The following is a 23,409-nucleotide window of genomic DNA, read 5'->3' as shown; positions in this document are numbered from 1 at the left end:
AGAAGTTTGCTGAAGGAGTGATGAGTGACAGATGAAAGCGGTGGACCTTGAGCAGAACAGCATTTTAAGAGGCATTAGTCAGTACCTCAGAAGAGGCAAATGCCCGGGATCAGGTTAGCAGTACCGAGGGGAGGGGACCCCAGGGCTGGCAGAGAGGCAGGGCCATTTCCTGACTCTAGGTAGGGGACTGGGGAAGTGGCCAGGTGCTTGGGCACTGGGCCCTGTGCTGGCAGGGGAGGAGGTTAGGGTGACTTTAGGCATTGACTTCCTGGGAACCCAAGCCCACTCTCCTACTGTGTCCCTTGGGCTCCTCTGGGCCTGGAGGGCGGGCAGGGAAACTCCGCTCTCTGGACTCCCTGCCAAGTGCCTGCCACTCCCTCTCTGTGGACGATACCAAGCATTTGGGGGTTTCTGCCCCTCTGTGCCCAGGCAGGGCTGGGGGACTCTCTGCCCAGGTCCATTCAGAATGCCCCTGAGCTGCAGGTTTGCACAGCCACTGGCCCCTGCCTCTTTCCCCACCTGGCCTCTGAGCACAGGTGTTCATGTTTAAACAGGATTTACTTCCAGGATGATTCCTGGGGCGGGTGTGGCCAGGGAGCCAGCTCCACTCCCAGTGCTGGGGCTGGCAGGGGAGCCTAGGGCCAGGCTGGGGTGGTAGGTATCTCCCTGCACTCCCAGCCGGTGGCTTTGGGACTTTCCCACCCAGAGGTGCCAGCCCTGGGCTCCTCTCTGGGGGTGCCATTCCTGCCGCAGCCACCCCTCATGCCCCTTGGGGTAGCCCTTCCCCAGTCTGTGCCCTCTTCTCCAGGTGAGGTGGTAGGGTGGAAACCTGCCTGGCCAGCTGCCCTGTGTGTTCTGAGATGTTTCACTTCCTGTTTCTCACGGGCCCTGGCTTCAGGGGCCACAGAGCCACAGCTTGGGCAATCAGCTAGCTGGCTCTTCTTATCGAGCACCTGCCGTGTGCCCTGCCCTCAGAAGGGCAAGGCCTGAAGACGGGTATGCAGGTACAGATGTGGTCCTGACTTTGATGAGGACCCAGAGAGCCAAGGGTGCTACAGACATTCATTGATCACTGAGCCTGTGCCAGGCATTCGTCTGTTTCAGTCCTGGCCACCACCAAAGTCCTGGCCTCACTCCCATTTTGTCTCGAACTCCTGGCCTCAAGCGATCCTCCTGCCTCAATCTCCCGAAGTGCTGGGATTACAGGCCCGCACCACCACACCTGGCCTGCATTTTGTAAACTAGGCAAATGAGGCCCAGGTTGGTGAAATGACCTTCTCAGGCTGTCCAGCTGGTAAGTGGCAGAGGTGGGATTTGAACGCAGGTCTGTCTGATGTGGAGTCTGCTCTTAGCCATGACTTCACCTGCTGCTTGGTGAAGGACCCCCGTCTGGGAGTGAGGTGGCTTCTGGTCTGGTTTCTGGAAGCCCCAAGCTCAGCCTCACCCACTCCCCCAATCCCTGTGTCCACTACAGGAGCATTTCAATTACTACTCACTGGACACTGCCCTTGGCCACCTTGTCTTCTCGCTCAAGTATGATGTCATCGGGGACCAAGAGCACCTGCGGCTGCTGCTCAGGTGAGGGCAGTGGGAGGAATGCTGAGAGGATTCCACCCAGCGAGGAGGATAGAGGATTTATAACCTGAGAGCCCGTCTCATTTCACCCACCCTACTAATCAGGGCTCAGAGAGGGGCAGGGATTTGCCTGAGGTCACACAGCAAGTTAGTGCCCGAGTCAGGCCTGGCATTTATTGTTACCTCTGGTCCTTGCTGTGGTCTGCCCCCTCTGGCCTTACTTCCTGTGAAAAGGCTCCCATCTTCCTGTCCTGCCACCCAGCCCCTCACCGTGTGGCTTTCTCCTCCCAGGACCAAGTGCCGGACGTACCACGATGTCATCCCCATCTCCTGCCTCACCGAGTTCCCCAACGTGGTCCAGATGGCAAAGGTGAGGCCTCTGCTCCCCTTAGTCTCCCGTGTCGCCCACAGGTGGGCACACAGCAGGCTTCAGTGGCAGGCCTAGCCCTGTGTGCTGTAGCCCTGTCTCTGTGGTCTTGCCTCCCACGTGTTCCCACCGTGTCCGAGGCTACTGTGTGATCTGTCCCCTGCCTGTGGGTTTTTGGCACTCTTTGTAGCACCCTCAGATCCCAGGGGACCCCAGTTCTCTAAGCATCAGTGAGGCCCAAGAGACCCCATCCCCTCCTACCCGGCCTCACGCCCTACCTTGTCTCCCACAGCTGGTATGCGAAGATGTCAACGTGGATCGGTTCTATCCTGTGCTCTACCCCAAGGTACGGCTGGATCTGGGCCCTGCTCACTGAGGGTGGGTGGTGGGTGGGACGACTGAGCATTTATTGGGCACCTTCTGTGTGCCGGGTATTTTCCCCAAGTTCTCTCATTTAATCTTCATGATAACCCCACAAAGTCCACAGTTTGGAAATAGGAAACCACAGGAAGCTTCTGTGCCTTCCCCTAGGCGCACAGCTGACGGGGAGGCCTGCATTAAACCCGGGCTGTCTGCCTTGGAGGCAGGCCTTGCTCGCGTCTGGAAACTCTCAGCGCTGTTTGGGGACCCTCCTAAGAGCAACTTATGCTTCAGTCCTGCCCTGGGATGAGGCTCTTTTCCACTGGCCTCACTTTCTGATCCCAGAGGAGACCTGGGGAGAGAGAATAGTCCAGGCACCCTGTAGACACGGCTTCACAGACAGCAGCCACACCTCCAGCTCGGTGCCGGCTGCTGGGTTCCAGCTGCTGTGCCAGTGTGGGGACAGGGCAGGGGCCCTGTCTTCAGTGAGTCAGAGGGGCTTCCTGGACAGGGAAAAGCATGTTAACCCTTGTGGCCCTGACTGAGTCCTGGAGTAGAATAGCTCCCTAGCGATGGAGTGGTCCAGCAAGGGTGTCCTGAAGGAAGGGGCCTCAGAAGGCAGGTCCCGCCTCCTGGTTACAGAAGAGTAAACTGAGGCCCAAGGTGAGGAGGAGCGCTTGCTCAACACGCCATGGCAAACTGGTGGGGCCTTGGCCTGTTCTAGAAGGACTAGGTGGGTTTACAGAGGAGACAGGAGTGAGTGGAGTATTTCAGAGTAGAGGGGCAGGTTTGGCTGAGGTGGGACAGGGCAAATGGTAAAACTCAGGAGCAGTGAGCTTAAGTTTTGGGATCCAACAGACCAGGGGGTCAGGTCCCAAACCTGCACATACTCGCAAGCCATTGACCATGGGCATGTTGCTTAAGCTCTCTGAAACCAAGGTTCAGGGGGGGAACAGCTGGAGTGGCTCCCTCCCAGGCTTGTTTTGAGAATTACCTGAGATGATGCGTGGAGAGCGCCCGGCTCAGCGCTAGGCACGTGATGGCAACTTGCACACACAGTCTCTTTACCCCTCATCCTGTCCTGCAGGCTTCCCGGCTCATCGTCACCTTTGACGAGCATGTTATCAGCAATAACTTCAAGTTCGGTGTCATTTATCAGAAGCTTGGGCAGGTGTGCTCCCCTCCTCCTCCCTGCTCCCCTACCCCACCTGGCCCTGTATCTGGGACCTCAGACCTTTGCCAGGGTAAACCACCTGCTGAGGGACTCAGGAGCCCAGGGGCTGCCAGGCTCCTCCCTCTGGCCCTTGCTGGGTATGAGTGGGGGCAGGAGGGAAGGGGCTGCTCAGGAGCTCCAGCTCAGTGACCTTGGCCCCACCGTGTTGGTCCCCAGACCTCCGAGGAAGAACTCTTCAGCACCAATGAGGAAAGTCCTGCCTTCGTGGAGTTCCTCGAATTTCTTGGCCAGAAGGTCAAACTGCAGGACTTTAAGGGGTGAGTATTAGGATGGGATAAGCAGAATGTAATCTGACCTATGCCCCTGGGCAGGGAGGGAGCCCCCATCCTGGCCCCATGGAGGCCTGGCTGGGGCTAGAGACTGAGCCGTGGCCTGGGGGGCCTGGGGGCAGGTTTCGAGGAGGCCTGGACGTGACCCACGGGCAGACGGGGACCGAGTCTGTGTACTGCAACTTCCGCAACAAGGAGATCATGTTTCACGTGTCCACCAAGCTGCCCTACACAGAAGGGGACGCCCAGCAGGTAGCCTGGGCACCCACCCACCTGCTTCCCACCTTTTGCCTGTCCCCTCCATCTACCTGTGCACTTAGTGTCTGTCACACCAGGCTCAGTGCTGGGCCCTGGGATACGGAGATGGAAATGATCCAGTCCCCCAACTTCTGGGCTCTAGTTGGGGCAGGGGAGACAGGCCGCTGCAGTGCTGGGAAAGCCTAAGTTTCTATGTCTGTGACATTGGAATAATAATGGCACCTACCCCATAGGTGAGCGTAAGTGAGTGGATGCACACACACAGAGTGACTAGAACAGTACCTGGAATGTCATAAGAGCTCTATAGATGTGAGCTAGTGTTTTAGGGGAGTGAAGGGCATCGTGGGGCCATGTGGGGGCATTGAGTCTTGGCAGAGGTGGCAGTCAGGAAAAGATTGCAACATGAACTGACTTTTCGGCTGTGAAGAGCTGGGAGAAGGAGAGGGAATGTTCCAGGTGGAGAGAACAGCTTCTGCAAAGGCCTGGAATCAAGAAAATATAGGACTTGTTCTAGGAACTGAACTCAGTGATTTGTCACCTAGTCCTGAGCTTCCTGTAGGGCTGCCTGCCTTACCCCATGTCCCCAGCCCAGGGGGTAAAAGGGTAATGTGAGAAAATGGAAATAGTTATTCCTTATTTTTACTGTCTTTTTATTTTTTAAGAGCCTCTGTTCATTTTAGCAACATGAATATATAGACTTGTTTGATCAGTGAGGGGCCCTATTTGGGGTATGTAGATAGGAGAAGGGCTAAGAAGTAGGGCCTGGGGACCAGGACACCTGGGCTCAAGTATCCTAGCTCACTGCAGGACTTTGTAGGTCACTTGTCTCTTGGCCTTGGTTTCCTCATCTATCACAGGATTCTAAGAAAATAAAAATAATTTTACAAGTATTTCACATTTCTTTTAGGAAGCAAATCCTTAGACATGCCCTCTGCCTTCCCTGAACCCTCCCAAACCCTTGTGGGCACCCCCTCCCCAGTGGGCCCCTCTCTGGCCAGAGTCTGAAGGCCCGTGGCCATGTGCTCAGTTGCAGCGGAAGCGGCACATTGGCAATGACATCGTAGCCGTGGTCTTCCAGGACGAGAACACTCCCTTCGTGCCCGACATGATCGCATCCAACTTCCTGCACGCTTACGTGGTGGTGCAGGCCGAGGGTGGGGGCCCTGATGGCCCCCTCTACAAGGTAGGTGATCCCAGAGCCTCCCAGGGCCTCAGCACAGCCCCGGCCACAGCTCTGCCCTCACTGGACACCTCTCTCAGCCTCAGGGGACCATGGAGGGCTCTGATAGTGGGAGACTCCCATCACGCCCTCTCTGCTCCCACAGCTCACACCCTCAAAGAGGCCGGGTACCCTCCTCCACCTCACGGCCTGGTACACCTTCCTCTACCTCCTTTAGCCTCCTCAGCCTTCACCCTCCCTGATGCTCTTGAGGTCCCCCTCCCTCCTCACCACTCAAACTCAGGGCAAAGGATGGAGGAGCAGAAATCCTCCTAAAAAGGATGCACCCACCAGCAGCCACAGAGCCGCCCCCCTAAGGGGCAGGGCAGGGAGGTGACTTAGAGGTTTCTGCTAGTGTGGGCAGAGCAAGCCACAGCCTCCACGGGGTCAGACAGCTGCCCTCTCTTCCAGGTCTCTGTCACGGCGAGAGATGACGTGCCCTTCTTTGGGCCCCCCCTCCCGGACCCCGCTGTGTTCAGGAAGGTGAGGAGCAGCCCCCAGCCCCAGGCATGGGCATGGGCAGAGCAGGACTAAATGGGTAGGGGACGAGGGAGGCACACATTCTACCTTACAGGTTCCGAGGCCCCACTGTGTGCCAGGACAGTTGGGCTCCCCTAACCATGCAACTGGGGTTGACTTTTATGTTCAACTTGAAAACTGTGACTTTTTTTTAAACAAGGTCATAGAATAAACTACTTTGTCATTTTCCATTTTCCATAGCAGACTGGCCTTTCCTTGTTTCTCTTCTCCTTTTGATGGTCCCAGTCTTCTTTTCTCTAAAACGTTTGGGGAGGGGAGCACACGTCTGTCTCACCTTTCAGAAGCCTTGGCTTCAGCCCCATACACAGCACATTCCGCTATCCCAGACTGAGGCAGTAGGAGACCCCAACCCAGACCCTAACATCTGTGGGGTTTGCTCTCTCGGGGTGGGTGGCCGTGAAAGGCACAGGGGCCCTTCACAGGTACCAAGGGAGCTGAACGGGGAGAGATGCCCTTCTGGGAGCATCTAGTCCGAGACCCGCTGGGGTTTGGCCCCTTATTTCTGTGTTCACCTGATCGCCCTTTCTCATCCCCTCCACACTGGGGGCTTCCAGGGGCCTGAGTTCCAGGAGTTTTTGCTGACAAAACTGATCAATGCCGAATACGCCTGCTACAAGGCGGAGAAGTTTGCCAAACTGGAGGTGAGGACGGGCCCTTGGCCTTGAGAGGGCTGCCTGGGGGAGGACGGGTCTGTGGGTGAGTGGGGCTTGGTCAGGGAGAGGAGGTGGGGGCAGTGCAGCGGCAGTGAGGAGTGCCCAGGACGGGCTCAGAGGGGGGCGGGCTGCCAGAGGACACCCTTGGGCCGGAGGGGGATGGGAGGTGGGCGTGTGGAGGCAGATCTTGAAAGGAGCTACGTGGCGGGATCTGCGAGGGGCCTGAGGAAAGCCGGTGCAGAGGCCCTCCCCACTCCCCGCTTACTCAGAGAAGGCGGCCGCGGCCCGGAAGGTGGCCGGGATTCGAACTGTGGGCCGAGCGGCTGCTCACAGGGGTCCCCCTGACACCCGGCCTGGCCCACAGGAGCGGACGCGAGCCGCCCTTCTGGAGACGCTCTATGAGGAGCTGCACATCCACAGCCAGTCCATGATGGGGCTAGGCGGCGACGAGGACAAGATGGAGAATGGCGGTGGCGGAGGTGGCTTCTTCGAGTCTTTCAAGGTGAAGGGCCCCGGGTCTACCTGGCCGGGAGGGGGCGGGGCTTGGGCGGCGTCGGGGCTAGGGCTGCTGGACATGGCGCGGGGGTGTGGCTAGGGGGTGTGTGTGTGGTGGAGCCTGGGGCGGAGAGGGGGCGGGGCTTGGGTGGCGTCAGGGCTAGGGCTGCTGGACATGGCGCGGGGTGTGGCTAGGGTGTGTGTGGGGGTGGAGTCTGGGGCGGAGAGGGGGCGGGGCTTGGGTGGCGTCAGGGCTAGGGCTGCTGGACATGGCGCGGGGTGTGGCTAGGGTGTGTGTGGGGGTGGAGTCTGGGGCGGAGAGGGGGCGGGGCTTGGGTGGCGTCGGGGCTAGGACTGCTGGACATGGCGCGGGGTGTGGCTAGGGTGTGTGTGGGGGTGGAGTCTGGGGCGGAGAAGGGGCGGGGCTTGGGTGGGATCCGGGGCTAGGGCTGCTGGACATGATGCAGGGGTGTGGCCAGGGGTGTGTGTGTGGAGTCTGGGGCGGAGAGGGGGCGGGGTTTGGGTAGGGTCCGGGGCTAGGGCTGCTGGACACAGCGTGGGGGTGTGGCTAGGGGCATTCGTGGGGGTGGAGTCTACGGCATGAGGGGCGGGGCTTGGGTGGAGTCCAAAGCCAGGGCTGCTGGACATGGCGTGGGGGTGTGGCTAGGGCATGCTTGGGGGTGGAGTCTGGGGCGTGGGGGCGGAGCTTGGGTGGGGTCCAGGGCTAGGGCTGCGGGAAATGGAGTGGGGGTGTGGCTAGGGGCGTGCGTTGGGGGTGGAGTTTGGGTCAGGGAGGGGATTGGGGTGGTGGCTAGGGCTACTGGCCATGGCGTGGGGGTGCGGCTAGAGGCGGGGGGTGGAGTCTGGGGTGTGGTGGGGTGGGACCTGGGGGTGTGGCTAGAGACAGCTCGCGTGGAGAGCGTGGGAGTGGCTCGAGGTCAATTTAGGCTTTAGGACGGGCTTAGACTTGGGGATGTCCTCTGGGCCTTGGGTAGAGTTTGAGGCCCGGAGTAGAGTGAAAGGTGGGGCTGTGGCTTAGGGAGGAGTTACTGGTTAGAGGTGGGGCCTAGGCTTGGGAATTTACCTGGGAATTCTGCTGAAGGTTAGAGCTCTCTGGGAGACACCAAGTGCTGTACAAAGGACAGTGGCTGCCAGGTTGGCAAAGAAGAGAAGAGGAGGTCTCCGTCTTAACTGAGGGAAAAAATAGAGGTCTCAGAAGGGGTGTGCGAACCAAGTGACCGTTGGAAGTCACATGGCCTGTGACCACTCTGCCTGTCCCTAATTTAGCTTATCTTTAAGAGCACAGACTCTGGGTTCATGTCCCAACTCTGCCACTGACCAGCTTGGGCATTTTCTGAGCTTCAGTTTCTTTATCTATTGATTAGATAGAAATTCATTTATTCTTTGTAATGACAACTTGTCTCATACAAGGATAATGACAACTTATCTCATACAATTATCATTATTTGTAAAGCAGTTAGGTTAGTGCAATATTACGTTAAGAAGCAAAGTGTAAAACCCTGTCCCATCTGCCTTAGCAACTGTTGTCCAAAGTGAAAAGCAGAGGAGGTGGCCTTCCTCTTCCCCCTTGGACAGGGCCTAGACTCACCCAGGCTGCAAGGCCCCAGGCAGTGGTCTCTTTGCTACCATCTCTTCCACCCACAGGAGGAGGACTGCCTACCTTCCAGGTGCCCAGCTGGGCCTCACCCCCACCTCAGGGCAGGTCACCGAGCTGGAGCTATGGGTTTGCATAAGGGGATTAGCCCAGCTGCCCAGGCCTGCCCTGGGACTGTGGGACTAAGGTGAACAGACCATCTTTGAGAAGGAGGCTTGGAGAGCCCTGCCTCTGCCCACTGGAGACAGAGAGCAGGTGGGATGGGCACGGGTCTGGGGTGTCCCCTTCGAGGAAGGCTCCAGTGGCCCAACATGTGGTAGGTGCTAGACAGTGGACCTAGATTAGGTCAAAGAATTTCTCAGAGGCAGTAGAGTCCACAGTTAAAGGCATGGGATTTGGCATATGAGATCCAGGTTCACCTCTGCCTCGGTTTCATCACATGTGAAATGGGCATGATGCTAGTCTCTGCTTCGTAGGGAGGATCGAATGACAGAGTTCTTGCAAGTACCTGGCCCCAGAGCAAGCAGGCGGTTTATATTGGTCTGAAAACAGCAAAGGAGGGAGGCGGGGAGGAAAAGAAAGAAGAAAGCTCTAAGAGGCCCTAACAGGAAAGAAACAGGTTTCTGGAGGGCTCTCTGTGCACACTTTTGGTCATGACCCAGTGTCTGCTGCAGTCCTTTTAACAACCACATGAGGAGGAAACTCAGTGGACAGCAGCCTGTATGGCTCAGAGACTTAGGGAAGTGAAGTGGCAGAACCAAGGCCCCAAATACCCTTAGGCCCATGTGTGCCTGCCTCTCATGTGGCACATAGGGAAACTGAGGCCTCATGAGGGAAAGGGACTTCCTGGGATCACCCAGAGCGGCATTGATGGGGAGGGACCACATACCTGGGCTCCGGGTTTCTCCAGGGGGAAGGGGCCTTATGACTCCTGTGCCTCTCCCACCCCCACCCTCCTCTTCATAGCGGGTTATCCGGAGCCGCAGCCAGTCCATGGATGCCATGGGGCTAAGCAACAAGAAGCCCAACACCGTGTCCACCAGCCACAGTGGAAGCTTCACACCCAACAACCCTGACCTGGCCAAGGCCACTGGACTAGTGAGTGCCCTCCTCTGTACTGTCCCCTGCCCCTCCCCCAGGGGCCCTCAGCTCTCCCCTGCCTCCTGAGAACTGGCCCCACCTCTCTTTGTTGCCCTGCTGTCCACGTGCCCATCCCAGACTCTGGACCCGATCTAGCCACTGCTCTCCATGGGGGGACACTGGGGTATTGAGAGCCTGCAGCCCCCTTCTCAGCTCTTGGCCCTGCCCTCCTCCAGGCCCCTGTATATTGGGGTGTGACTTTCTATAGGTCAGCTCTGGGGCAGCCTCTATGTCACATTCTTTATTGAGTACCTCCTATCTGTTGTGTGCTGGGACCTGGGCTGCTGTGTGAACACCTACTGTCAAGCTTTGGGTTTCTGGGAGCACCTACTGTGTGTTAGACTGTGGGTACCTACTGTGTGTCAGGACCTGGGCTGCTGTGTGGACATGCACTCTGTGAGCATCTACTGTGGGCCTGGCCCTGAGTTCCTGTGAGCACCTACTGTGTGTCAGGTCCTGGGCTGCTATGTGGGCATCAACTCTGTAAGCACCTACTGTGTGCTCTTTCCTGAGCTGCTATGTGAGCGCCTACTGTGTGTCAGGAAATGGACTGCTGTGTGAGCACATAGTATGTGCTAAGCCCTGGATGTCAGTGAACACCTACTATGTGCCAGGAAGTAAGCTGCTGTGTGGGTACCTCCTCTGTGAGCACCTCCTACTGTGTGTCTGCGGCAGCCAGGGCCTCTGTGGTTGTGGCTGCCTATCGTGTGTCAGGAATCAGGCTTCTGTGTGAGCACCTCCCATGTGACCTCTGTCTGCCTGCCGGGCTCTGGGATTCTACCGCTCACACTCAGGTAGTGCTGGGCACACAGATGGGTGAGGCCTGCAACTGTGGGCATAGCTGCTGTCCACCGCCTTGTGGCCACCCCAGGACACTGCAGCCACCGCTGTGCTCTCCATCCATCCATCCCTCCATCCATCCTTTACTGACTGTCTACTGCATGCCAAGCTCTGCGCTCAGTGCTGTGAGGCTGTGTCACATGGCAAGAGGGAACCCTCACCCCTGCCCCATGGTCTGGCCTGGCCAGGGGAGCAAGGTGGGGCCTCTACTGTCCCCAAGCCCAGTTGGCAGTCACCAAGCCCACTGTCATCAGAGGAGCAGGCCCAACTTCCATCCAACCCAGATTTATCAACCACTCCCTTCTTCCCCACTGGAGTGACCCAGCCTCCCGTGGGTGGCCGCAGAGGGGCCCCGGGGACAGGGCCAGGCCAGCAGCACCCACCATGGCAGTAACCAGACCCATTTCTGTTTTTGTTTTCGCACAACTCTCCCTGTCTCCATGTTGCTGCCTCCTTTTCCCACTCTCTTTCCTTGTTTTTTCTCCCCTTCCTCCCATCTCTCTTCTCCTCCCTTGACCTCTCTGCCCTCTGGCACTTGGTTTCCTGTCCCCTCTGCCTCCCTTGCCCCCTGTTCTCACCCTGCCTTCTCCTTTTTGCCTCCCCTTTCTTTCCATCTGTCTCTGATCCTCCCCTGGGCCCATCTCTGTGTCCCCATCTCTCTGGGTGTCCCTCTGTGCCCACCTGGTGTGCTCTTGCCCACCCACTCGCTGTCTCACATGTGTACCTGTCTCTGTGTGACTGTCAATCTCTCTCCCCTGTCTCCTCTGTCCTCTGTCTCTCCTTGTACTTCTCCTTCACTTCCCTGCTCTGTCCCTCTCTCTCCCAACTCCTGCACCGTTCTCTTCTTTGTTCCCTCTGCCTGTCTGTCCTCCTCCTTTTCCTGTCTCACTCTGTGTCTCCCCTCCTACCATCTGTCTGTCTGTCCGTCCTTCTCTCTCTCTCTCTCTCTCTCTGCCCCTGCCCTCTGCTGCTTGCCAGTCATTGCTTATTCCTGGGAAAAGTGCGAGTAGATTCGGACGCCGGGGCAGTGCCATAGGCATAGGAACCGTGGAAGAGGTTGTCGTCCGCGGGGCCGCCGGCTCTGGAGGCTGCTGCACGCGCTGTTCTCTGCTCGCTCTCAGGACGGAGGCCATATTGGGGACGTTGCCCCCCTTTTCCCCGGGACAGGCCCAGGGGCGTGCGGGTTTGAGTGGCAGCAGCTCCGATGGCACTCAGCACCTGCTTTGGGGCCTGGCAGCTGTGCTAGAGCCAGTGCCCCCACCAGGGGCTTCTGGCCCTGCCCTGGCCCCTGGGGCCCTGGCCCAGTCCCCACCAGGATCCGGTACCCGAAGACCCTATGCCCAGCTGCACGTCCCCCAATATCGCCAGTCTGCATGGAGCGCCATCCCTCTCCCTGCCCTGACTCCCCACTCCCCACCATGAACTGGCCTGGGGGGTCCTGTCCCCCTGCGCCTCCTTGCCACCCACCTTCCTGCCTCCCAGAGAAGCTGGGACATGCTTCTGGTGCCCGGGGCATCCCACCACAGCGTGTGGGGAAACTGGGGGGATCTCTCAGCTGGGGAGGGGCCAGCTTGGCATGGGGCAGGGGCTTGGGTTGCTTCACCCCTCCCCCCACGCTCAGGCTGCAGGTCCCATGAAGTCCCGTGGCAGGGGGGCAGGAGGGCCTCCTCCCAGCCCAGCCCAGCGTGGCTGCCCCAGCCCCCTCAGGCTGTGCCCCTCTCCTGGACCTAGACCCTGTGACCTCAGGAGAGGCCCGCCTGCTTCCCCTGTGAGCTGGGGGAGGCTCTGGAGATGGACATTCTCTCTGGGTCTTTCTTGCTTTGCACCTCTGCTTCAGGGCCTGGGTAGCAGGGCCCCTGGAGAGGGTGTGGGGGGCACGGGGCTCCCCGGGTGGGTGGCACTGAGTTGGTGCGTCTCCCTGCAGTCACTAATTGTCCCCGGGAAGAGCCCCACGAGGAAGAAGTCGGGCCCATTTGGCTCCCGCCGCAGCAGCGCCATCGGCATCGAGAACATTCAGGAGGTGCAGGAGAAGAGGTGGGTGGAGTGGGGTGGGAGGGACGGCACTCTGCTCCCCTCCGGCCCCTCCCCGACCCCCAGTCAGTGGCGAAGCAAAGGGGGCAGGAGGGAGCGCCCACCCTCTGCTTCCATCCCCCACCAGTGACGGCGACGTGGCCAAGTCCCTGCTGCATGTCAGGCGCCAGCTGGGGCCAGCACCTCAGCTAAGGGGGACTCATCCACTCAGCAGCTGCACTGGCTCCCCGGGGCTTGCTGGTCACACAGCTGGTGAGGGCAGAGCGGGATTTGAGCCCCGGTCTGCCCAGGGCCAGCACTCTGCTCTCTCTACTGCCCCCGCATGTGTAGAAGGGCCCAGTGCTGGTTTCCAGGCAGGCCGCGGTGGGGGCCTGGGGGCAGTGCTTGTGTGAGGGCAGCAAGCTGAGAGCAGATGGTTCTGGGCTGTGAATCCTGTCTCCACCGTACTGGGGCTGTGTGACCTTGGGCAAGCCATCGTACCTCTCTGAGCCTCACTGTGCCAATCTGAAGACTAGCGATAAGAACACAGCCGACAGCATGGGGCCGCCTTGGATTCGGTGCACTGCGCACAAAGCGGGGTCAGGTGCCCTGGGAGTGCTCTGGGAGGAGAGCGGGCATGGTCCTCACTGCCTTGAGCGCTCAGCATGCTGGGAGCCCTGGGTTCCAGTCTTGGCATTGTCATGGCCTAGCTATGCATCTCTGGGCAGGTTCCTTGTCCCTAACGGGGCAGTCATGCCCTCTCCCTGGGAGGAGACCTGGTGTGTTGCGTAGAGCTGCATCAGCACCTGCCCTGCCATTGGCCGGGCTAACCAGGGAGCCTGCAGGACTGCTCTGGGGTGGTTGGCCCCTGAGGACACAAGGTGTGGGTACAAGGCAGGAGGTGCCATGACCCCTCACTGCCTGGGCCTCATTCTACCCTGACGCCAGGCCCAGTGCTGAATCTCCCCGCTGCCCCCGTGTGCCCCGCAGGGAGAGCCCTCCGGCTGGCCAGAAGACCCCAGACAGCGGGCACGTCTCACAGGAGCCCAAATCGGAGAACTCATCCACTCAGAGCTCCCCAGAGATGCCCACGACCAAGAACAGGTTGGGGCTCGGGCCGCACGGGGCTCGGGGGCTTGGGAGTGGTGGACTTAGCCTTTCCATCCCCCGGCGCCCGGGGCTGCCCAGGAGCCTTGCTGCTGCCACACACTCCACTGCGCGCTTTGTGCATGCTGGGCCCCGTGCACGTGCCCCCCTGTCCCTGCCTCACCGCTGCGGGTCTATCGTGACAACCTCATGAGCCATTTCCAGATTGTGACGATGGGAGAAAGCCAAAGCTGGGCATGGGAGAGCAGTGAAGGCCTCAGGGTGGCATTTCAGATGGGTCCTCAGGGAAGACATCTCCAGGGTGACAGCTGAATTGAGAGCTGGGACTGGCGTGGCAGGGAGAAGAGGGTTCCAGGCAAGGCGCACAGCAAGTGCAGCCCAGGGACAGGCTTGCGGGAGAGGAAGACGGGTCATGTGCAGTTGCAGCGGAGTGAGTGAAGGGCCGGGGCAAACATTGTTACATTGTGCTGGGTTTTGGCGGGAGTGAGGTCGGGCGCTGAGCAGGCGCTAGCTGGTGGCTTTGGAGGCTGTTGGAGAGCTTTGAATTTTATCCTAAGTGCGATGAAGAGCCTTGGAAGGTGTCAGTTAGGAGAGCGAGGCTTCACAAAGCTGAGCGTGGTTGCTGCGTGCAGAAGGGGAGGAGGCGGGGCAGGCATGGAGCTGGGGCCGCGGCGCAGCGGGCTCTGCCGATGGGTCAGGCAGGTGAACAGAGGCAGGAAAGGGCAACAGGGACAAGGCATGTGGCACCCAGGTGGGTCATTCCCATCGGAGGAGGAGGACTCAGGGAGGGCCTCCCGGAGGGGGGCCTATGGCTGATTTTTTATTTTATTTTATATATATATATATATATTTTTTTTTTTTTTTTTGAGACAGAGTCTCGCTTTGTTGTCCAGGCTAGAGTGAGTGCCGTGGCGTCAGCCTAGCTCACAGCAACCTCAAACTCCTGGGCTTGAGTGATCCTTCTGCCTCAGCCTCCCGAGTAGCTGGGACTACAGGCATGCGCCACCATGCCCGGCTAATTTTTTATATATATATCAGTTGGCCAATTAATTTCTTTCTATTTAAAGTAGAGACGGGGTCTCGCTCTTGCTCAGGCTGGTTTTGAACTCCTGACCTTGAGCAATCCGCCCGCCTCGGCCTCCCAAGAGCTAGGATTACAGGCGTGAGCCACAGCGCCCGGCCTTATTTTATATATTTTTTGAGACAGAATCTCGCTTTGTTGCCCAGGCTAGAGTGAGTGCCATGGCGACAGCCTAGCTCACAGCAACCTCAAACTCCTGGGCTCAAGCAATCCTGCTGCCTCAGCCTCCCGAGTAGCTGGGACTACAGGCATGCGCCACCATGCCCGGCTAATTTTTTCTATATATATTAGTTGGCCAATTAATTTATTCCTACTTTTAGTAGAAATAGGGTCTCGCTCTTGCTCAGGCTGGTTTCGAACTCCTGACCTCAAGCAATCCGCCTGCCTCGGCCTCCCAGAGTGTTAGGATTACAGGCGTGAGCCACTGCGCCTGGCCTATGGCTGATTTTTGAAAGATAAATTTGCTTTTTGGGGTTTGAGGAAGGACTAAGGCTCCGGGCAGGAGATGCAAAGGCCCTGGGTGTGGAGAAACGGTGAGGGAGTTACGAAGAGTAGACTATGGCCCCAAAGCCCTGCTCTGCCACCTACGCTGTGTCCCCTGGGCCGTGTGCCCACCTGCCTGTGCCTCAGTGCCTCCTCCCCTGAGAGGTGACGGGTCTAGTGATGACAGTGCCGGGATGACTCAGTGAAAGCGCTGAGAACAGCAAATGTGCACGAGACAACGTTCGTATCAGTAATCGTTGCTGTACTGGGCAGCGAGCCGAGGAAACTGGACTCTCTGGGACAGTGGGAGCCGGGAGAGTGTTTGGAGCGGGGAGGGACGTGGGCGGATCCATGTATTAGGAAGGACACGGGGGCGGGGGAGGCTGCATGGGGTCCCCGGGAGCCTCAGCAGCCCAAGGAACCGGAATTGAGGCCGTGCAGGTGCTTGGCTGGCCACAGTCTGGGCCTCCCTGGGGACAGGGCAAGGCAGGGAGGGCTCCGCCCGGGGTGCTTGGTGGACGCTGGCTAACGGGCACCGTCTGTGGCAGAGCGGAGACGGCAGCCCAGAGAGCAGAAGTGCTGAAGGACTTCTCCCGCTCCTCGTCCAGTGCCAGCAGCTTCGCCAGCGTGGTGGAGGAGACGGAGGGCGTGGACGGGGAGGACACCGGCCTGGTGAGGGGCCCAGGGGGTCAGGTGCTCCACAGGAGCCTGGAGGGGGGCTCTTTGGTCTCTCAAGATGCTCTGGGTAGAAACATGAACCTGGGTATCGCTGAGATGTGATCAGGAGACCCAGCCAAAAAAAGCAATGCAGGCTAACCCTCCCTTGCTCTGAAGCCTTCCGTGGCTCCCCGGTGCTATCCTCAGGGAGCCTAGTCTCTGGCCTTATTGGAGATCTGGCTGCTCCCTAGTCTCATCTCTGACCACTGCAGACATTCTGTGCTCCTTTGCAGCCCCTCAGATCTCCCAGGCCTGCTCCACCTCTGGGCCTTTGCACGTGCCATTTCCTCTGTCTAGAACACTCTTCCTACTTCCTCCTTCAGGCCTTGCCAGGCTGACTCCTACTAATCCTTCTCAACCGAGTCTCATACACTTCCCCCTGAAAGCCTGCTTGATTTTCTAGTTCCGGGGTAGGTTAGGAACCACCCTCTACGCCCTCACAGTGCCCTGGGTTTGGCCCCAGCACTCTTGTCATTCTTCATTCAACAAACCTGTAGTGGGCATTGTGCCCTGCCAGGCCCTGTCCCAGGTGCTGCAGGTGCAGCAAGGAGGAGCAGACCCAGGCCCTGCCCACCAGGACTCGGGGTCTAGAATTACAGTGTCTCCCCACAGCCCGTCTTACCTTCCAGACTTTGGGCTCCGGAGGGCAGGGACCATGCCCCGTGTATCTTAGTGGCTCGGCCCCGGACAACGTCAGCAAATGTTTGTTGAATGAATGAGTGGGAGTGGGCGGTGTGCAGCTGGATCTGAGCCTGCCCCCACCCTGCCCTCCTGTGGCCTCCCTGGGGCAGACGTTGCCGGGCCCATCCTCCTTGGAAGGGCCAAGAGTGGGGCTTGTGGAGGGCAGCCCGGGGGGTGGGTGGCTGGGGGCCATCCGGTGCCCTGGACGTGCGCTAAGCTCCCCCCACGTCCCCCATCCCCAGGAGAGCGTCTCGTCCTCAGGAACGCCCCACAAGCGGGACTCCTTCATCTATAGCACGTGGCTGGAGGACAGCGTCAGCACCACCAGCGGGGGCAGCTCCCCAGGTACCAGCCAGGGCAGCTTCCCTGCCACGCAGGGCCACTCTTGGGGCAGGAAGGGGACAGGGCCGGGCATGGGCAGGGGGACCAGTTCCCGTGCCCCACATGGTGGGTGTGCGACGTGACTGCCTCGGACATGGGGGCAGTGAATAGGTCATTGTCCAGCCTAGGGGGGCAGGGCAGATTGCAGGGCTGGTGGCTTCTGGAAGGGTCTCCAAAGATAATGGGGGTGGCAAGGAGGGGAGTTAGGCGTGGGGTTCCTGAGGGGGACTTGGCGGGGTTGGGGAGCACCGGTGCCGACCGCCCATCCATGCCCCGTCTCCCTGGTGCCTCCCCGCGGCCAGTGAGGTGGCTCCCTCCTGCCCCCCTCCCCAGGCCCCTCGCGGTCACCCCACCCAGATGCCGGCAAGTCAGGGGACCCTGCGTGTCCCGAGATCAAGATCCAGTTGGAAGCGTCTGAGCAGCACACGCCCCAGCTGGTACGTGCCGCTGCCCGGGCTGCCCCTGGGAGGGGGACCAGGTGTGGAGGCTGGACCAGGAGGGGGTGTCGTTCGTCCAGTCTGGGCACAGCCAGTAACTTCTGCTCACCTGTGTCTCCTGCTCCATGTCTCCATCTGTCCCACCACCTGCCTTCCGCCACCATCTGTCTGTGCAGGGATGTTAGCCAGGCTGCCCCCCTGAAGGTGACACTGAGCAGGTGAGTCCCGGCCCCTCAGCTTGTTTGGTGGGAGAAAGTGGGAATGGGTGGGGGGGTTGGGCCAACTCCACCCTGTCCCTCTGTCCCCTCTCTGGGGTGAGAGCTCTCTGCCTGGGTTTGAGTCCTTTGCCATTCAGTTGCTAGGTGACTTGGGTAAGTCATGGCCCCTCTCTGGGCCTTAGTTTCCTTATCTGTGCAATGGGGCTAATAAATGCTGCCTCACCCTGCCCATGAATTGCTGGGAGGATTTATGGGTGCCTGAAAGGGACTCGGCAGTTCCTGGCTGGGGAGAGGTTTGGGGGTTCCCCATGGGATGGAAAGGCCCGGAGCCTGGAGCTCCAAGGCTGGGCCCCTCCCTCCCAGGCTTCTGTTCCCCTGCGTCATGGTGTCCCTCTCCCTTACCCTGCAGCTGAGGCCGCAGAAGCACAAGGCGAAGATGCTGTGTCAAGTCCAGGCAGACGGAACCTCTGCCCCCAAGGCCGACACCAGCCTGCGGGCTGCCCCTGCCTCCCCCACCTCCCCTAGGCCACCCATCTGGGCTGTCTCTGCAGGGCGGAGCCATCCGGACCTGGGACTGGGGAAGCTGCTGGCATCATCCCCATCCCCCAGGCTGGGGGTCCAGGATAGGGCGGGGATTGGTCAGTTGCAATAGGCCCGCAGGCCTGGCTTGCCCCCACCCTGGGCCTCCATGACCCCTGAGTGTCCCTCTGGACTGAGGGGGAGCAAGGTGGGAGAGGGATTGAGATAGCTCAGAGCACAGAGCATAGAGGCAGTGGGGGTGAGTGTGGGGGTGAGCACTGGGCTGGGAGTCTTGAGTCCTGGCTTCTGGTTTGGATTCTGCTGTGTGACTCTGGGCAAGTCACTCTGCCTCTGTGGACGCCTCTGCTGCAAATGGACAAGATGATTTCAGAGGTCACTGAAGACTGTGATTCCATGCCCCTGTCCCAAAGGGGGGGATTGTCCCCCCAGGGACCTCCCGTCACCCTACCCTGCTTATTGAGGTCCTTGGGGCCCCTGGTGGGCTAAAGGGCAGGGAGCTGGCTGTGACCATTGCCTCTCCTGGACCCTTGGGCTCTACCACAGATCTGCCAACGCCCTGTCCACTGCCTACATGTGACAGACAAGTGACCCCTTATGGGGGAATAGGGACCTACCTGGCTTCTTGGCCAGCACCCAGCTTAACCCCTGCCACCCCATGCTCCTGGGCACTGCAGGCCGGGGGCCTCAGCTGGCCTAGAGTCGCAGGCCTTGCCCCCCCCCACTGCCATGGAGGGGGCAGCCAGGCACGGCTGCTGGGAGTCCGGGTTCCTGTGTGTGTCTGTCCACACTTTTTAGGCGCCACGCCAAAGGCCAGCCTCCCGGCCCCAACACCCATTTTGGAAGCCCCTGTGGCTGTGTGTATGTCAGTAACAGTTGTACAAAATAAATTCTATTTATCGCTATTGTACCCAGAGTTGGGCCTGGCTTTGTGTGAACCCTGCCCAGACTGACCCCAGACAGGTGCCCAGTGGTACAGGTGGCAGGGGCAAGCCTATCCCTGTCAGAACTCCAAGGCCAAGCCATAGGCTCTGTGCCCTCTGCCCATGGCTTCCTCCCCATGGCACTGCCCTCCCCCCACCCCATCCCTCTTCCCCTTCCCCACAGGGGAGGAACATGGCCGTGGGGTCAGGGAGACCTAAATGTGAGTCCGGGCACCATCTCTTATTAGCTGGGTGGTGTTGAGAAATTTACTGTTAATAGTTTCTCTGAGCCCCAATTTTCACTTCTGTAAAATAGGAGCAATAGCACCTCTGCCAAGGGTTAGTTATAAAGATTCAATGAGGCCAGGCGAGGTGGCTCACACCTGTCATCCTAGCACTCTGGGAGCCCGAGGCAGGCAGATCTCTCAAGGTCAGGAGTTTGAAACCAGCCTGAGCAAGAGCGAGACCCTGTCTCTACTAAAAATAGAAAGAAATTAATTGGCCAACTAAAAAAATATATATAGAGAAAAAATTAGCCAGGCATGGTGGCGCATGCCTGTAGTCCCAGCTACTCAGGAGGCTGAGGCAGGAGGATTGCTTGAGCCCAGGAGCTTGAGGTTGCTGTGAGCTAAGCTGATGCCATGGCACTCTAGCCTGAGCAACACAGTGCAACTCTGTCTCAAAAAAAAAAAAAGATTCAATGAGCTGGTGCATATCAAACCCCTAGCACACAGTAGGTGCTCACTTAATGACCATTTCCTTTTCTCCTTTGTGACATTCAGTGAATCCTCTTATATGGCCACCAGGGGGCGCCAAGGGATTGCTTACCGGGACGGATGGGGCAGGAGGATGTGATGTAGGGCAAGGTCCAGGCCCCAGGCGCTCACAGTACAGGACAGCAGAGTAAAGGGCTACGCGTGGCCAGGGGAGAGGGGTGCCCACGAGCAGGGCCCGGGGCAGGGAGGCGTTGGGGAGAGTCCCTGGAACAGGTCCTAGACAGCTCCCAGTTCCTGGAGGGAGTGACCCTCCTGGGGGGAGGGAACTGCAGGTGTGGATGCAGAGTGCACCTGGAACTGGGAAGGTGGCAGAAGGTGACAATGGAGAGGACAGGGAAGAGGACAGAGGCGATGGCCTTGAACAGCAGACCAAGGGGCCGGGACTTCATGCTGAGGGCAGCGGGGAGCCGTAGGTGGAAGGGCGGCTGCTGGTGGGGATGGTGTCAGCTGAGGGAGGAGAGGATTGGGAGGCTGTTGGGGACAGGCTGGCCAGGACACTGGGAAGGCCCGGAAGGGGTCAGAAGGCACATGTGAGAGGACGAAGGACCCCATGGGCTGCGGGGCTGCGGGAGGAGTCCAGGGGCTCTGGGTGCAGCCTGGGTGTCGGGTGAGTGAGGGCTCTCCCCTGGAGTGGCACCACAGAGGGAGAGCAAGTTTGGGGACATCGGGCTTGGGAGCGGGCACCAAACTGGGCCCCAGTGGGCTCAGCCATGTCCCCGACAGCCTGGCAGCACCCCCGCCGGCCCCCACCCCCTTCCCAGGATGATGCTGAGGACACCCTGGGGACCGTGCCATGCTTTTCCTGACAGGGCCCTTCTGTAACCCTTGAATAGAGGTCATGACTCACACAAACCCCAGCCCCTCCCACCCGGGTTTGTCTGCAGGCTGCCCTGGGCTCAGAGGGTCCCCTGCTAGCCCCCCATGCTCCCTGATCAGCCCGAACCTGCTCTGGAGCCCTCAGCGCCCCTCCGGACCCTGTGTCCTCTCCCCTCTGGGCGGCCACCATTCAGCACCAAGGTTAAGAGCGTCTTTGGAGTCAGTTCTGAGCTCGCTCCTCTCCTGGCTCTGCAACCTTGGGCACAGCATTTTGGCTCCCTGGGCCTCAGTTTCCTCATCTGTGCAGTAGGGATGCTAATAGTCCTGACCTTGCTGGCTGCTTGGTATGAGGATTAAAGGACAAAATAACTTATAAAATTCCTGGGGCAGCTCTAGTACCATAGTGGGCTCAAAAAGTGTGTGCGGCGTGTGCGTGTGCGTGTGCACGTGTGTGCCTTTGCCCCCTCCCTGCCCAGCTTGTGCCAGGCGCGTCTGTGGGAGGGGGGTGGCCCCCGGGCTGGGTTTCGGCCCAGGCCCCCGCCCTGCCCCACCCCTCTCGGCTCCAAGGTGGGGCCAGGGGAGGCTGAGGACGAGTCTGGCCCCCGGGATCAAAGTGTCCAGCGCTGTTTCTCTTGTGCCCGCGCCAGCTCTGTGCTCGCCCTGGGTTCTGAGGTGGGGAGGGCGAGCCGGGACACTCTGCCCGGAGGCTGGAATTAGGGCTTGGGTGGGGGGCACCGGGCTCCGGGAAGCGCTGGACTCTGCTTAGAAATAACTGTGGTGGCGGAAACAGCAGCCAGAGGTTTCTCTGGACGCAGGAGGGAAGAGGCCTCCCGCGGAGGGACTGGGGTGCCTGGCGGATGAGACATCCCATCCCCCTGTCTCCCAGGGGCTCCTCCCCTGCGGGCTCTCCCCGTGTCAGTTTCCTCCCTGCAAAGTGAGAACGAGGCCCCTACCTGCTGCTGTGAAGAGGCTGCCATGGCCTCTAGGGTACCTTGCTTGGTGCCGGGCACAGAACTCGCACCCAATATGAAAGGTCCTCCCTGCCCCCCAGCTGGGGTGTCCCTGGACATCCGTGGCCAACCCAGGGGCAACTTTGCCAAAGAGACAGCCGCAGGCCCCGGCTGGCCCGGCGCCAGGGGACTGGGACCTGGATGTTCTCTGCTGCTCAGGCCACAGGGGTGCTCCGCCAGGGACCCTGGAATGTGGAGGTCCCTCCCTCCTTCCCTGCTCCTCCTCTGCCAAGGGGACAGCCCAGGACGGAGCCTCCTGAAATAACCAGATCTGGTTAGCAAGGCTAATTTTAAAGCCACTCTGGCTGCCCCATAGGCCCTTCTGGGAAGCCATGAATGTCCCTGTGTTTGCCCCTGGGAGGCAGGGTGACAGGAGAGCGCAGGAGCTGGAGTGGGCTCCGAATGGACCCCCACCCACCTGTCAGCACTAGAGACCCCCAGCTGCCTCTCGGGGGCCCAGCCCCCACTCTACTCCAGTCTGCTCAGAAGAACCCCACGTGCTTTCGGGACCCTCCACCCTTACACTGGTGTCCTGAAGCCGCTCTGGGCAGGGGGCCTTACGCTGTCTGTGTGTCCTGACTCTCTCCCCTTCTGTCTCCATCTGCTCGATCTCTGTGTCTCTGCCTCTGTTTCTGACCCCCGTGGTTCCCTCTGCAGCTGTGGCTCTGTCCCTCTCTCTGAGCCCATCAAGCAGGCGCCAGACACAGCATTCCCGCCGGGCCTCAGCTGTGCTGTGCTCACCAGGTGGTGGGTGGTGGTGTCCACCTGGGTGCTGGGTTGCAGGTGGGGCCCCATGGGGGGGTGGCAGCAGTCCTGGGTGCTGCCAGGAGCTAGAACTAGGCAGATGGGGGCTGTGTCCAGGCACGACCTGAGCCATCAGACCAGGCCAAGTGCCAGCAGCAGGGAGTGAGCTCCAGGGGTAGGGTTGCCAGGTTTAGCAAATAGAAACCCACGGTGCCCAGTTAAATTTGAATTCCAGATAAACAAGGAATAATTTTTAGTTTAAGTATACCTCATGCAATATTTGGGACATACTTATACTAAAATATTATTCTTTGTTTGTCTGAGAGTCAAGTTTCACTGGGCGGTCTGTGTTTTATCTGGCAACCCTAGGGGCTTTAGGGGTGAGGGGAGAGGTTTCTCGGGAACAGATCCCAGTCTGATGGCGGCGTCACAGCCATCCCTGGGGAAAGAGATCCCAGTCTGATGGAGGAGGCACAGCCGTGGCCCATGGGGAGCTCTGCTTTCTGGGGGTGGGTACAGTGCCTGGGAACAGGGGGATGGAGGGCACATGAAACATAAACACCAGCCCCTCCCCAGTGGAGCCACAGCCATGGGGGGTCTGTGTAGGGGAGCCCTGCTCACAGTAGGGGCTCCATAAATACTTGTTGAATGAATGAAGAATCCTCACCCATCCCCATGGGCCAGTGGGAGGGGTGGGGCCGGGAGCCAGATGGCCAGCAGGGCCTCCAGCACCCTACCTCCCAAGCCCCTTGGAGTGGGCACCCCCCACCCTGGGGGCTCCCCAAAGTGAGCTTCAGAGGGGAAGGGAGGGGCAGAGGAGGTGGAAACGAGCCAGCTTTCCCCATTTCATCCCCCCAACCCCGTGTGGGAGCTCAGCCCTGGGCAGGGGTGCAGGTGGGGTGGGGACGAGGGCATGTGACCTA

The 23,409-nt window shown here is 59.6% G+C and overlaps 1 protein-coding gene across 28 annotated transcripts in view; it reads left to right on the top strand.

Moving 5' to 3' along the window:
* The window catches only part of RAP1GAP (RAP1 GTPase activating protein), a 65,310-nt gene extending 46,183 nt beyond the window's left edge, over nucleotides 1-19,127 (top strand). For 4 of the 28 annotated variants that reach the window (XR_001155139.3, XR_001155137.3, XR_001155132.3 and 1 more), the window contains 19 exons: nucleotides 1,475-1,578; nucleotides 1,867-1,945; nucleotides 2,235-2,288; nucleotides 3,390-3,473; nucleotides 3,693-3,793; nucleotides 3,928-4,057; nucleotides 5,091-5,246; nucleotides 5,694-5,765; nucleotides 6,377-6,463; nucleotides 6,840-6,977; nucleotides 9,552-9,683; nucleotides 11,544-11,621; nucleotides 12,490-12,599; nucleotides 13,524-13,679; nucleotides 15,795-15,918; nucleotides 16,887-16,989; nucleotides 17,328-17,462; nucleotides 17,639-17,680; nucleotides 18,090-18,301. Coding sequence is in view for 14 of the 28 variants with exons in the window: in XM_075994827.1 (XP_075850942.1) it covers nucleotides 1,475-1,578; nucleotides 1,867-1,945; nucleotides 2,235-2,288; nucleotides 3,390-3,473; nucleotides 3,693-3,793; nucleotides 3,928-4,057; nucleotides 5,091-5,246; nucleotides 5,694-5,765; nucleotides 6,377-6,463; nucleotides 6,840-6,977; nucleotides 9,552-9,683; nucleotides 11,544-11,621; nucleotides 12,490-12,599; nucleotides 13,524-13,679; nucleotides 15,795-15,918; nucleotides 16,887-16,989; nucleotides 17,359-17,462; nucleotides 17,639-17,647 (1,821 nt within the window). In the remaining 14 variants the exon portion in view is untranslated. Of the gene's footprint in view, nucleotides 1-1,474; nucleotides 1,579-1,866; nucleotides 1,946-2,234; nucleotides 2,289-3,389; nucleotides 3,474-3,692; nucleotides 3,794-3,927; nucleotides 4,058-5,090; nucleotides 5,247-5,693; nucleotides 5,766-6,376; nucleotides 6,464-6,839; nucleotides 6,978-9,551; nucleotides 9,684-11,543; nucleotides 11,622-12,489; nucleotides 12,600-13,523; nucleotides 13,680-15,794; nucleotides 15,919-16,886; nucleotides 16,990-17,327; nucleotides 17,463-17,638; nucleotides 17,681-18,089 lie in introns of all 28 variants that reach the window. The other 24 variants (XM_075994830.1, XM_012768703.2, XM_012768700.2 and 21 more) reach the window with 12 other exon arrangements.
* The last annotated feature ends 4,282 nt before the right edge of the window (nucleotides 19,128-23,409 follow it).

This window comes from Microcebus murinus, chromosome 2 (assembly GCF_040939455.1).
Source record: "Microcebus murinus isolate Inina chromosome 2, M.murinus_Inina_mat1.0, whole genome shotgun sequence".
NCBI lineage: Eukaryota > Metazoa > Chordata > Mammalia > Primates > Cheirogaleidae > Microcebus > Microcebus murinus.
This window is presented reverse-complemented; position numbering and strand designations above follow the sequence as displayed.